Genomic DNA, 13,061 nt, shown 5'->3' on the forward strand with positions numbered 1-13,061 from the left:
TCCCATGCTTGTCTATGAGCAAAAGGACTTTTAAATTCATTTTTGTAAAGTGTTTTGTTTTTACTTTTTGGGTTTTCCCAGGTGTCACGATGAGTACGCATTCCCTCAACGTGTCTAACGGTCTAGAGAGAAGTACCCGGCCCTAGGAAGCCTCCATGTCTGGCTGAGGCAGACACAGCCCTCAGCCCACCGTGACACGTCCTGGGTGGGCCTGAGAGGCAGCCAGGACGGCCCAGCCTTGTCCTTGGGGAAGCAGGGCCCAAGGACGCCAGCTGATGCCGAAGGAGACACAGGGAGTCTGCGCCCCTTGGCTGAACCAGGCCTGGGCCCCACTTGGAGGCTCCACCCGGGGGCTCAGCCTCTGAAACCCCAGCTCCGAGTCCACCACAGCCCCCCACCTTGTCCTCAGCACCCCTCCTGCTATCCCTGCCCTTAGCCCACACCTAACCTGCCGTGACCCTCATTCAGAGGGAAAAGCCCTGAGATGGTGGAAGTGGTCTGTAAACAGTGCTGAGCAAAGACTGCTCCTCGTGATGGGCCGGGCACAGAGCAGGGGGGTGGGAAAGAGGCGCTGGGGAAGGGCAGGCAGGGTGCCAGGCAGGCAGCAAGCGCATTTGCTGCCTTCAGAGGAAGTTCCTGCATGCCACTCAGGCCTATTGATCCTACGAGACTTGTGACCTGGTTTTCCTAGAGAGAGCAGACCACGGAGGTAGGACCACCACCAGAGGAAATAGCCCGATGGCAACTGGCTCTCAGAAAGCAGGACCCCATTTATGCCAGAGGGTGGAAAGCTGGCCATGGGCCCTGCATGCTCCCACCCTAGAGGCACCAAGGAGAGGCCCCTGCTCCCCTCTCCCCTGCTCCCCTCTCCCCGCCATCACCCACTCCACTCTGGGAAGAGCCTCTCCAACAGGGTCCCACCCTCCCCTTGTGCCATACGCTCGGCTCTCAACATAGCATCCAGTGGGATCCTTTTAAAACAGCTGTCAGATCACACCTGTTTCACTCAGATTTGAGCAAAGTTCTTACAGAGACCCCTGGGGCCTGTCCTCTGTACCCTCCACTCACCTCCCCCTCACGTGGCTGCAGCCACATGGCCTGTGCACTACAAGCTGCTCCCTCTGCCTGGAGTCCCTGCCCCTCAGATCACGCTGCTCCCGTGCCTCCTTCAAGTCTTTGCTCAGACACCATGTCCTCCAGGAGGCCCAGCCCACAACCCAATTTAAAATGACAGCCCAGTCCTCCCATCGCCCGGACCCTGCTCTATTTTCTGCGTCACTTACTGTCCTCTGACAAGCCACACCAGTTATTTTTATTATGCATTTTGTGATGTCTCCCCCTCCCCAACAGAACATTGGCTGCCTGAAGTCAGGGCTTTAGGACAGGAGAATGAACTGTCCAACTGGAACACAGGGTTCCCAGAAGCGAATGAGTGGAGAGCTCAGATGCTACGTGGGGCCAGGCTGAGCAATATCACAGCGCTGGTGTAAAGGCCTTGGCCTGGACCCCAGACTGTCACCGGACTACACACGGTCACAGCAGAGCAGCGGGTGTCCTCACCCAGCAAGACCAATGGCCAGGTGAGGGGTGTGCAGTCTGCCCTCCCACTTAGGAAGACGTTTTTTATAGTTGCTTTACTTCCAAAAAAAGACAAGACACAGCTGTCACTTTCAATCAAACAGAGAATGACACGATTACAGTCAAACACTCACTAAAGGGTGCCTCCTTGGGAAGGGCGGCCTCACTGGAGAGACACCTGAGCCTGCTGTCCCCAGAGGACCAAACGGGAGTGGCGAGCACGGGTCAGTCCTGCAGTTTGCGCTCACACCTCTTCTCCAGGTCAGCCATCTCCTTCAGGACCAGGGCCACGCTGTAGCGCAGCTCCTGGAACTTGGCTGTGGAGACCTCGAAGCGGTGTGCCGACCCATCTGACAGCTTCAGCTGCATCAGGACGCTCGGCTGCAGGGAGCGGGCCAGGCTGCTGGTGGAGATCGCCACGTCTACCCTCCACCGCAAGTCGGCAACATGGGGCAGCCAGGCCCCCTGCTGCCTGGCCACGGAGTCGAGAATAGGCCGCTGGCTCCCAAATACCACGCTGGCCAAATCCACGACTAGGTCTTGGGGGAGGCAGAGCTCCTGGAGCTGGTCCTTGAAGGCATCGGGCTTCAGGCTGGCCAAAGGCAGCCGGAGGGCCTGCTGGAGCAGGGTGTGCATGCCGGCGAGCAGGGCACCCAGCCGCTCCTCTGGCAGGTCCGCACCAGCCCCGAGGCACTGCACAGCCTCACGACAATCCTCTCCCTGTAGGCTGCTGACCACCAGCTTCAACAACTTTCTGAATGTGCCCCTGTCCAGGTCCCCCAGGAGCCGGGGCATTGCTGCCACCTCTGGGGGGAGCTGGGCCCCCAGGAAACTCACCCGGCCACTGTGACTGTCACCAGGGTGATGTAGGTATGCAGCCCCCACGGCAGACATTGCTGCTTCGTCCTCTTTGATCAGCCAGCCCAGAGGGGTGGTTCCAGCGGCAACTGCCTGGGGAGGTGAGGGAGAGAAGCCCAGTGACTCACATGTCCTTTGGGCCAGCAAATGAGGACTGACGTGGTCTCTGCCTTTCAGACGCTGACAAGTGAACCATTGATGACAGCCAATGGGATGGAAGGCGCCCTGGGAGCAAGTGGCAGAGGAGCCCACCTTAGTCCAAGGAAGAGAGGAGGCAGAAGTTGGCAGGGAAGGGAGACAGGGTGGGGAGGAGAGAATGAAAAGAACCACGAAACAGGAGAGCACACGTGAAGTCCTCCAAATGAACAAGGCACAAAGCCTGGAGAAGGAGAAAGGTCCCGGGAACACAGACGCAGCAGCCACTGCCGCCGCCGCCCACCACAACGGGATCACAGCCACTCAACTCCAATCCTCACGACAGCCCTGCATGAGCCAGTTATCACTCTCACCAATGAGGAAATCGAGGCTCAGACGCAACCGTCCGAGTCAAGGACCCGAACTCAGGTCTGTCTACAGAGGTCCCCTCTGTTCCCACCACAGGACAGGGGGAACCAGACACAGCCCAGGCAGGACGGGCTGAGGGGCACACGGCGACAGAGGTACATGGTATCTGGAGAAAAGGGCTGACGTCACCTGAAAGGACAGCACAACGTCTCGGCAGGTGTCAGGTGACCGACAAACACCTGCCCAGGCAGCAGGAGGGCGCTCCGCACGTCTCAGCCGCCCCGGGCGCGGGAGCAGGCCCGGCAGAGCGCAGCCCAGGTCCGCACAGCACCGCGGGCCTCACCGTGCCCAGCCCTCCGGAGGGCGGGCCGCCCCCGGCTGTCAACGCCCACCCGCCGCCCAAGCCCTCGGGGTCCCCCGCTGCCTGCCAAGTCCCGGCCGCCCCGCCGCTCAGCCCTGCTCCCGGAGGCCAGCGTGCTGGCCCGCGCGGCCCTCTCCGGCCACCGACGGCCTCCCGGAGGCAGGAGCCGACAGAGGCGGGCCCGGGCCGAATCCTGCCTGTGCTCGCCGCGGCGGCCCTGCCCACCTAACGAGCACCCGGCCACGGTCAGCGCCGTCCGCCCCGCCCCAAGCTGCCGCTCATCGGCCTCCGGCCTCCAGAGCCCCCCGGACACGGTGACCGAGCACCCGCCGCCTCCGCCCGGGAAGGGAGACCCTACCCACCGCAGCCCCAGCCCGAGTCGCCCCGCACCTGCAGCGCGCGGTCCGCAACGGAGCGGCCCGGCGGAGAACAGCAACGCGGCCGGGCCGGAAGCGGGGCCTGGTCCCCGGAAGCGACCCAGAGACACTTCCGGGCAGCTCTAGGATGCCGGAGGACCCGACCCTCTGTGATCCGCGGGCCCGAGGGGCGGGGCCGAGACCGCGGAATGGGGCAGAGCGGGCAGGCTGCGCGTCGGTCTTCGTTCCCCGCCGTTTCGGAGGCCTTTATGGCACCAGCGGCCTCGGTCTCGGCTGGAGTCTGGGGCCGCGCCCGTCGCCCACACTAGCGGCCGCTGGAGCCTGTAGGCCCGAGGGAGGGACCAGGAAGAAGCAGGAGCGGGAGCGCGCCGACCGGGGCCTGGGCTGGGCGGCCCGGGGGGAGGGGGCCCGGATGGTGAGGGTCCTCGATGGGGAGGGCTGCCTGAGGGGAAGGGCGCCCGGATGGGGTGGGTCCTTGATGGGGAGGGCGGCCCCCGGGGAGAAGGGCGCCCTGACGGGGAGGACGGCCCCGGGGGGGACGGGGTCCGGACCTCATACCGGCTCGGTGGCGACGCCGCACAGCAACGTGAACGTACTTAGCCGCTCGGCTGTACACTTTAAATGCGTGGATTGTATGGGCTGCAGATTATATCTCAATAGAGCTGTTACTTTTATTTATTTTTTTAAAGACTATTTTTTTTCCTTTTTCTCCCCAAAGCCCCCCCCCATAGTTGTATATTCTTAGTTGTGGGTCCTTCTAGTTGTGGCATGTGGGACGCCGCCTCAGCGTGGTTTGATGAGCAGTGCCATGTCCACACCCAGGATTGAAACGGCAGAAACACTGGGCTGCCTGCAGCAGAGCGCGCGAACTTAACCACTGGGCCACGGGACCAGCCCCAGGTGTTACTTTTAAAAGTCAATGAAAAGAAGGCAAACAACCCAATTAGCAAAATCAGCAAAAGATTTGATTACACATTTCACCAAGGAGGAGATAAAAATGGCTAATGAACACGGCATTGCTGGTCACTAGGGAAATGCAAATTGAAGCCAGAGGGAGGTGCCATTTTGCGCCATTAGAATGGTGATAATCAAAAAGGACAGTGCAATGGACTGAATGTTTGTATCCCCCCAAAATTCATATGTTGAAACCCTAACCCCCAGTACGATGGTATTAGGAGGTGAAGCCTTTGGAAGGTAATTAGGTCCTGAGAAGCCCCATGAATAGGATTAGTGCCCTTTAAGAAGAGCCTTCAGAGCTGACCAGCTCTCTTTCCGCTCTGTGAGGATATAGTAAGTTGGCAGTCTGTGCCTGGAAAGATGGCCCTCACCAGAACCAGACCGTGCTTGCCCCTGATCGCAGACGTCCAGCTTTCAGGACTGTGAGAAAAAAAGCTTCTGTTTATAAGCCACCCAGTATAGTACTTTGTTATAGCAGCCCAAACTGACAAGGACAAATCAGGATTGGAGAGGACGTGGACAAAATGAACTCCTGTAGTTTGTTGGTGGGAATGGAGAGTAGTATGGCTACACTGGAAAAGAGTTTTGCAGTATCTTAAAAAGTTAGAAATATTATACGACCCTACAGTTCCATCCCTGGTTATATGCACGAAAACAATGAAAATATGTTGCCACAAAGGCTTGCACAAAAATGGTCTTATCAACATTATCCATAATAACCAAAAATGGAAACAACCCAAATGAACATCAGCTGGTGAATACATAAACGTATTGTGCCATAGCCATACAATGGAATAGTATTCAGCAATAAAAAGGAGCGATTTATGACATGCTGCAACATGGATGAACTTTCGAAACACTGCTGAGTGAAAGAAGCCAGACACAAGAAGACTACATACTGTATGATTTGTTTATATGAAATGTTCAGCTAAGGCAGGAAGGAAGGCAAAACAGCAAGCAAGCGTGGGTACAGAAAAGGCTTACGTACGCACGAAAGAGAAGGGCCTTCTCAAAGCCTCTCTTCCAATGTCCCCTGATGAGCAGGTGGTGGTCCAGAGGACCTCAACATCAGGGACACATGGGCCTGGTCTGTGGGACCCTGAGCCAGCCTCAGTCAGTCAGAATCTCTCTTCCTGGAAAAGGCCAGTGAGCATAGGGAGAGAAGAGCTCAGCCTTGGAAAGGATGGCTTGTGGGAATGGCTGCCCCGGCTCCCCTCAGTTGATAAGTCCCCGGTGCACTCACAGCTTTGGGTTCAGTCAATGCTCCCCCTCCTTCCCAGCACCCTTCAGGGATTGCTCCCACTACAGGTCAGTTTTGGCTTTTCTGGGATTTGACATAAATGAGGACATACAGCATACACTCTTTCAGATGAGGTTTCTTTCACTCAGCATGACGTTTTTGTGATTCATCCGTGCTGTTGCCTGCTATCAGGAATCTGTTCTCTTTCATACTTCAGTAGGTTGAGTATGCCACAGTTTGTTTCTTGGCTCTCATACGGATGGACACCTGGGATGTTTCCGGGATTTGCCTATTATAACTAGAGCTGCTATGAACTCAGGTACAAGTCTTTGGTGTATGTGTTTTCATTTCTCTTGAGTAAATGGTCAGGAATGAAATCGCTGAGTCAGAACAGGTATATATTTAGTTTTGTGAGATAATGCATGATTTTTTTTCAGCGTGGTAGTATCATTCTTTTTTCTTTTTTGAGGAAGACTGGCCCTGAGCTAACATCCATGCCCATCTTCCTCTACTTTATACATGGGATGCCTGCCACAGCGTGGCTTGACAAGTGGTGCCATGTCTGCACCTGGGATCCGAACGGGTGAACCCGGGCCGCTGAAGCAGAGCGTGCGCACTTAACCACTGCACCACCGGGCCGGTCCTCATTTTAAAGTCTAATGAAAAGTTTCAAAGAGTTCCAGGTGCTCCACATCCCTGTCAACATTTGTAGCTGTCAGATTTTTTAAAATTATTCCTGCCAGTGGACATGTAGTGGTATCTCACTGTGGTTTCGGTTTTCATTTTCCTGATGACTAGTGATGTGCACTTTTTCTTGTGCTCCTTGGACATTCATGAATCTTTATAAAGGGATTGTTAAAATATTTTGCAGGGCCAGCCCAGTGGCGTAGAGGTTAAGTTCACATGTTCCACTTCAGCAGCCTGGGGTTCCTGGGTTCAGATCCTTGGTGTGGACCTATACACTGCTTGTCAAGCCATCCTGTGGTGGCATCCCACGTACAAAATATAGAGGACGAGTAGCACAGGTGTTAGCTCAGGGACAATCTTCCTCAAGCAAAAGGGGAAGATTGGCAACAGACGTTAGCTCAGGGCCAATCTTGCTCACCAAAAAAAATAATAATATTTTGCCTATTTTTTATTGAGTGGCTTGGCATTTTTATTCTTATTTTCTTATTCTTATTCTTACTATTACAATCACTTTATTGAGGTAAATCAGCCTCAATGTAAAAAGCTGTACTTATTTAATGTGTACAACCCAATTAGTTTGGGGATAAGTATACACCCATGAAACTATCACCTCCAAAGGTTTCCTCCTGCCCCTTTATAATTTTTTGTGTGTGTTTGTGTCAAGAACACTTAATGTAAATTCTACTCTCTTAGCAAATTTTAGGTGTACAATACAGCCTTGTTAGCTGTAGGCACCACGCTGTGCACTCGATCCCCAGGACTTAGTCATCTTGCACAGCTGAAGCTTCCTGCCCTTTGACCATCACCTCCTCAATTCTCCCTCTGCTCCGCCCCTAGGAACCAGCATCGTACTCTCTGCTTCCATGAGTTCAACAATTTTAGATTCTGCATATAAGTGAGATCATACAAAATTTGTCTTTCTGTGTCTAGTTTATTTCACTTGGCATACCATCCTGTAGGTCCATCCATGTTTTCACAAATGGCAGGATTTCCTTCTTTTTTAAGGCTGAATAAAATTCCCTTGTGTGCGTGTGTGTATATAGTTGTATATAACTATATAAAAACAAATGTGCCTAGTACATATATTATAGTTTATATATATAGTTTACATATATATATGTATATATACATATATACCACATCTTCTTTATCCATTTGTCCTTTGATGGGCACCTAGGTTGCCTCCAAGTCTTGGTTATTGTGAATAATGCTGCAATGAACATAGGATGCACGTGTCTTGATGCATTCGTGTTTTCATGTTCTTTGGATAAATACCCAGCAGTGGGATAGCTGGATCATATGGTAGTTCTATTCTTATTTTTTGAGGAATCTCCATGCTGTTTTCCATAGTTGTTGTACCAGTTTGCACTCCCACCAGCAGTGTATGAGGCTTCCCTTTTCTCCACATCCTCTCCAACACTTTATTTCCTGTCTTGTTAATTATAGCTATTCTGACGGGTGCGAGGTGACATCTCATTGTAGTTTTGATTTGCATTTCCCTGATAGTTAATCATGTTGAACATCTTTTCACGTGTCTGTTGGCCATCTGTATATCTTCTTTGAAGAAATGTCTGTTCAAGTCTTTTGCCCATTTTTTAATTGGGTTGTTAGTTTTTTTGTTGTTGAGATGTGTGAGTTCTTTATATATTTTGGATATTAACCCCTTATCAGATATATGGTTTGCAGATATCTTCTCCCAATTGTTAGGTTGCCTTTTTGTTTTGTTGATGGTTTCCTTTACTGTGCAGAAGCTTTTTAGTTTGATATAGTCCCATTTGTTTATTTTTTCTATTGTTTCCCTTGCCTGGTCAGACATGGTACTTGAAAACATGCTACTAAGACCAATGTCAAAGAGCATACTCCCTAGGTTTTCTTCTATAAGTTTCATGGTTTCAGGTCTTACATTCAAGTCTTTAATCCATTTTGAGTTCATTTTTGTGTATGGTGTAAGATAATGGTCTACTTTCATTCTTTTGCATGTGACTGTCCAGTTTTCCAAACATCATTTATTGAACAGGCTTTCTTTTTTCCATTGTATGTTCTTGGCTCCTTTGTGGAAAATTAGCTATCCATAGATGTGTGGGTTTATTTCTGGGCTCTCCATCCTGTTCCATTGATCTGTGTGTCCGTTTCTGTGTCAGTACCATGCTGTTTTGGTTACTATGGCTTTGTAGTCTATTTTGAAATCAGGGAATGTAATACATCCAGCCTTGTTCTTTTTTCTCAGGATTCCTTTGACTATTCGGGGCCTTTTGTTGTTCCATATACATTTTAGGATTATTTGTTGTATTTCTGTGAAAAATGTTGTTGGAACTTTGATAGAGATTGCATTGAATCTGTAGATTGCTTTAGGAAGTATGGACATTTTAACTATGTTAATTCTTCCAATCCAAGAGCATGGAATATCTTTCCATTTCTTTGTGTCTTCTTTGATTTCTTTCCACAATGTTTTATAGTTTTCAATGTACAGGTCTTTCACCTCTTTGGTTAAGTTTATTCCTAGGCATCTTTTTCTTTTTGTTGCAATTATAAATGGGATTATATTCTTAGTTTCTCTTTCTGCTACTTCGTTGTTAGTGTATAGAAACACAGTTGATTTTTGTATGTTGATTTTTTATCCTGCAACTTTACCATATTCATTAATTATTTCTAAAAGTTTTTTAGTGTATTCTTTAGGGCTTTCTATATATGAAATCATGTCATCTGCAAATATTGACAGTTTCACTTCTTCCTTTCCAATTTTGTTTCTTTTTCTTGCTTGATTGCTCTGGCTGGTACTGCCAATACTATGTTAAATAAAAGTGGTGAGGACCAACCCCGTGGCTGAGTGGTTAAGTTTGCTTGCTCCACTTTGGCAGCCCAGGGTTTTGCTGGTTTGGATCCTGGGTGCGGACATGGCACCGCTTGTCAGCCCACACTGAGATGGCATCCCACTTGCCACAACTAGAAGGACCCACAACTAAAATATACAACTATGTACTGGTAATTTGGGGAGAAAAAGCAGGGAAAAAAGGAGAAGATTGGCAACAGTTGTTAGCTCAGGTGCCAATCTTAAAAAAAAAGAAAAAGAGTGGAGAAAGTGGGCATCCTTGTCTGGTTCCTGTTTTTAGAGGGATATCTTTCAGTTTTTCTCCCTCGAGAATGATATTTGCTTTGGGTTTGTCATAGACGGGCTTTATTATGTTAAGCTACTTTCCTTCTGTACTCATTTTACTGAGAGTTTTTATCATAAGTGGATGCTATATCTTAAATGCTTTCTCTGCATCTATTGAGATGATCATGTGATTTTTAGTCTTCATTTTGTTAATGTGGTATATCACGTTGATTGATTTGCAGATGTTGAACCATCCCTACATCCCTGGAATAAATCCCACTTGATCATGGTGTATGATCGTTTTAATGTATTATTGTGTTCGATTTACTAGTATTTTGTTGAGGATTTTTGCATCAATGTTCATCAGTGATATTGGCCTGTAATTACTTTTTTGTGTTGTCCTTACCTGGTTTTGGTATCAGGGTAATGTTGGCTTTGTAGAATGAATTCAGAAGCTTCTCCTCCTCTTCAGTTTTTTGGAAGAGTTTGAGAAGGATAGGTATTAAATCTTCTTAGAATGTTTGGTAGAATTCTCCAGGGAAGCTGTCTGGTCCTGGACTTTCATTTTTTTAGGAGGTTTTTGATTACTGTTTTGATCTCCTTACTCGTGATTGGTCTATTCATATTCTCTATTTCTTCTTGATTCAGTTTTGGAAGGTTGTATGACTCTAAGAATTTATCCACTTCTTGCAGATTATCCAATTTGTTGGCATATAGCCTTTTGCAATATTCTTTTATAATCTTTTATAATCTTTTGTATTTGTGAGGTGGCCATTGTAATTTCTCCTCTTTCTGATTTTATTTATTTGAGCCTTCCCTTTTTTTCTTGATGAGTCTAGCTAGAGGTTTGTCTATTTTTTTAATCTTTTTAAATTTTATTTTTTTATTTTTTAAGTTTTAGTCTCATGGGAGACCAAAACTGAACTCTTTCTCTTTTTTAAAATTTTGTTTATCTTTTCAAAGACTCAGCTCTTAGTTTCATTGATTTTTTCTATTTTTTTTTTTTAGTCGCTATTTCATTTATTTCTGCTCTGATTTTTATTATTTCCCTCCTTCTACTTCTTTTGGGCTTTGTTCTTCTTTTTCCAATTCCTTTAGGTGTACTGTTAGATCTTTTATTTGAGATTTTTCCTGTTTGTTGAGGTTTGATATTTTTGACAAGCTTTCCAAATTATTGAAATTCTAGATGACATTCTTTTCTACCAGGATGTAACTTTGGGATTTTCCAGAAGGTACCTGGGACATCTCAATAGATTTACTCCCTTTCCTTATAAAAAGAGAGAGATTACACTATCTAGGTTTATTTGGTATGTCCAGTTACATTAGAAGCATGGTCCAATAAGCAGTAATATACATTTTTAGGTTATATTGCATGGGTGAATATTACTAAATTGTTCTAGAACTTGTATAAAATTTCTAAAAATCTGATATGTCATAATATAATGTTCTTACCTATAATTCTAGTTAGTATCTAAACTGTATGTCATAAAAATACCCAAATATCTTTGTCAATTGTATTTACCCACTGCCTTTTTTTTAAAAAAGTCTTTTGTCAGTTATAGACAGTTATTGTTTTACTTTGCTGCTTTTACAAATATGTCTTATTTTCAAAGAGACTTGTGGAAAAGACTGACAAGTCCTCTGGAATGTAGGTTTTGATACCTTTAAGATCATAGTTCTGGGGCCGGACTGGTGGCGCAGCAGTTAAGTGCGCACGTTCTTCTTCAGTGGCCCAGGGTTCGCTGTTTTGGATCCTGGGTGCGGACATGGCACCGCTTGGCAAGCCATGCTGTGATAGGCGTCCCACATATAAAGTAGAGGAAGATGGGCACGGATGTCAGCTCAGGGCCAGTCTTCCTCAGCAAAAAGAGGAGGATTGGCAGCAGATGTTAGCTCAGGGCTAATCTTCCTCAAAAAAAAAAAAAGATCATAATGCTGAACAGGGGTGGGAATTTCTGGGATTCAAGTTGAGGACTGATTGCTTTGATGTTTTGCTTTCCAAATGTAAAGGACTCCTTTTTTTCTCCTCTCCTTTAAGCTACCTATAACTCACAGCAATTTAATAAAGTGTATCTTTGCAACAAGGTTTAAACATTTATCTTTTTCTCTCTACCTGATTCCTTAAGTGTTCTTTCCATGACAATGTAGGTATCTGCATGAGTTCAGTGAAGTTCTGTTCTCTTTGTAACAAGACATAATGGGAAATATTGGCTAATAATACCAAGGCTACTACTAGAATGTTATATTCAAGAAAAATGTACACAGACTCAGAAATGACCAGACAACTTTAAAGAACTGCTAAAAAACCAGCCTAATACCCTGCTTACAAGCTTTCAGCAAAGCAACCTTAAAAAAGAGCTTGTATGGTCATCACTATTCTTGCTGCATTTATATAATCAGGCCAAGTTTAATACAAACAATCTTTACTATGATTATCTTTATTTTTAAAATGAAGGTTAGTATGAAGAGAGAAATTATGTTTGAACCTTTGTAGATATTAAATTCTAGTCCTATCAGTTGTCCTTAAGGTTTTGTTACACCTATAAGTGGACTGGATCCTAAATTCTTCTAGTTTCCTTAAATGTCTGGATACAATACTCCAAATTGACATTTCTAACTTTATTGCCCTTGAAATCACCTTGGAAGGGACTATACTAGCCCCTCTTCATTACCCATATGGCAGCCAAACTTCAGGGACTTGAGCCTTGGATGCACATGTCACAGCTAAAGAAGGCTCCACCTAACATCTGGTCTTTAACAAATGCTAGAGACCTCCAAGTCAAACTGATCAGGAAGAGAAGCAGCTGACATCTGAGGCAGAGCTTTCCCAAGACGACTGGGCCAGGCCTGTATACCCTCTTCCCACTGTTGTTCCTTACTTTATTTTTCCCCTCTCTTTCTGGGAAGGACAATGCCCTTGTCCACATTTCCCAATCCCTTGTGAAAAGAAGAAACCTCTATGACTGCTGGATTTGCCATCACAAACTTCTGTCCAAAATAGTAATGACCCTACAAGTAATTTCCCTGGGGTTCCAGATGCTGTTGTTTGTGTAAATTGATCTGTTGGCCCATTTTACTGACTTAGGGTGCTAAGCCTGCCTAAACTTAACCCTTCGCTTTAATTTCACCCAACTTTGGAAGGAAAACAAGATCTTTTGAATATTTATGTGAAAAATTCTGTGGGGCTGCTAATGCAACCCAGACTATCTGTAAATTTCTAGATACCCATGTATTTATGCAACCTGTCAGTGTGTAACAACACAGTATCTGAGCCTAGGTCTTGTAATGCTAATGCCTCTATGTTGATGAATGAGTCTATAGATGCTATCACTCACATGAAGGCCCTTGTGCACCACCCCTGGTTATGTCTTCTTCCGTGGAGGTTTCAGTAATGGCCTTTATGCT

The 13,061-nt window shown here is 47.1% G+C and overlaps 1 protein-coding gene across 1 annotated transcript; it reads right to left on the reverse strand.

Annotated features, from left to right (window-relative positions):
• Positions 1-1,615: 1,615 nt before the first annotated feature.
• On the reverse strand, positions 1,616-3,788 carry COMMD5 (COMM domain containing 5). Its single transcript, XM_046642462.1, has 2 exons — positions 3,692-3,788; positions 1,616-2,529 (listed from the first exon to the last, which is right to left on the reverse strand). Exon 2 carries the CDS (start codon positions 2,470-2,472, stop codon positions 1,804-1,806), a length of 669 nt encoding a protein of 222 aa, XP_046498418.1. The 5' UTR covers positions 2,473-2,529; positions 3,692-3,788; the 3' UTR covers positions 1,616-1,803.
• Between the last annotated feature and the right edge of the window lie 9,273 nt (positions 3,789-13,061).

This window comes from Equus quagga, chromosome 16 (genome assembly GCF_021613505.1).
Source record: "Equus quagga isolate Etosha38 chromosome 16, UCLA_HA_Equagga_1.0, whole genome shotgun sequence".
NCBI lineage: Eukaryota > Metazoa > Chordata > Mammalia > Perissodactyla > Equidae > Equus > Equus quagga.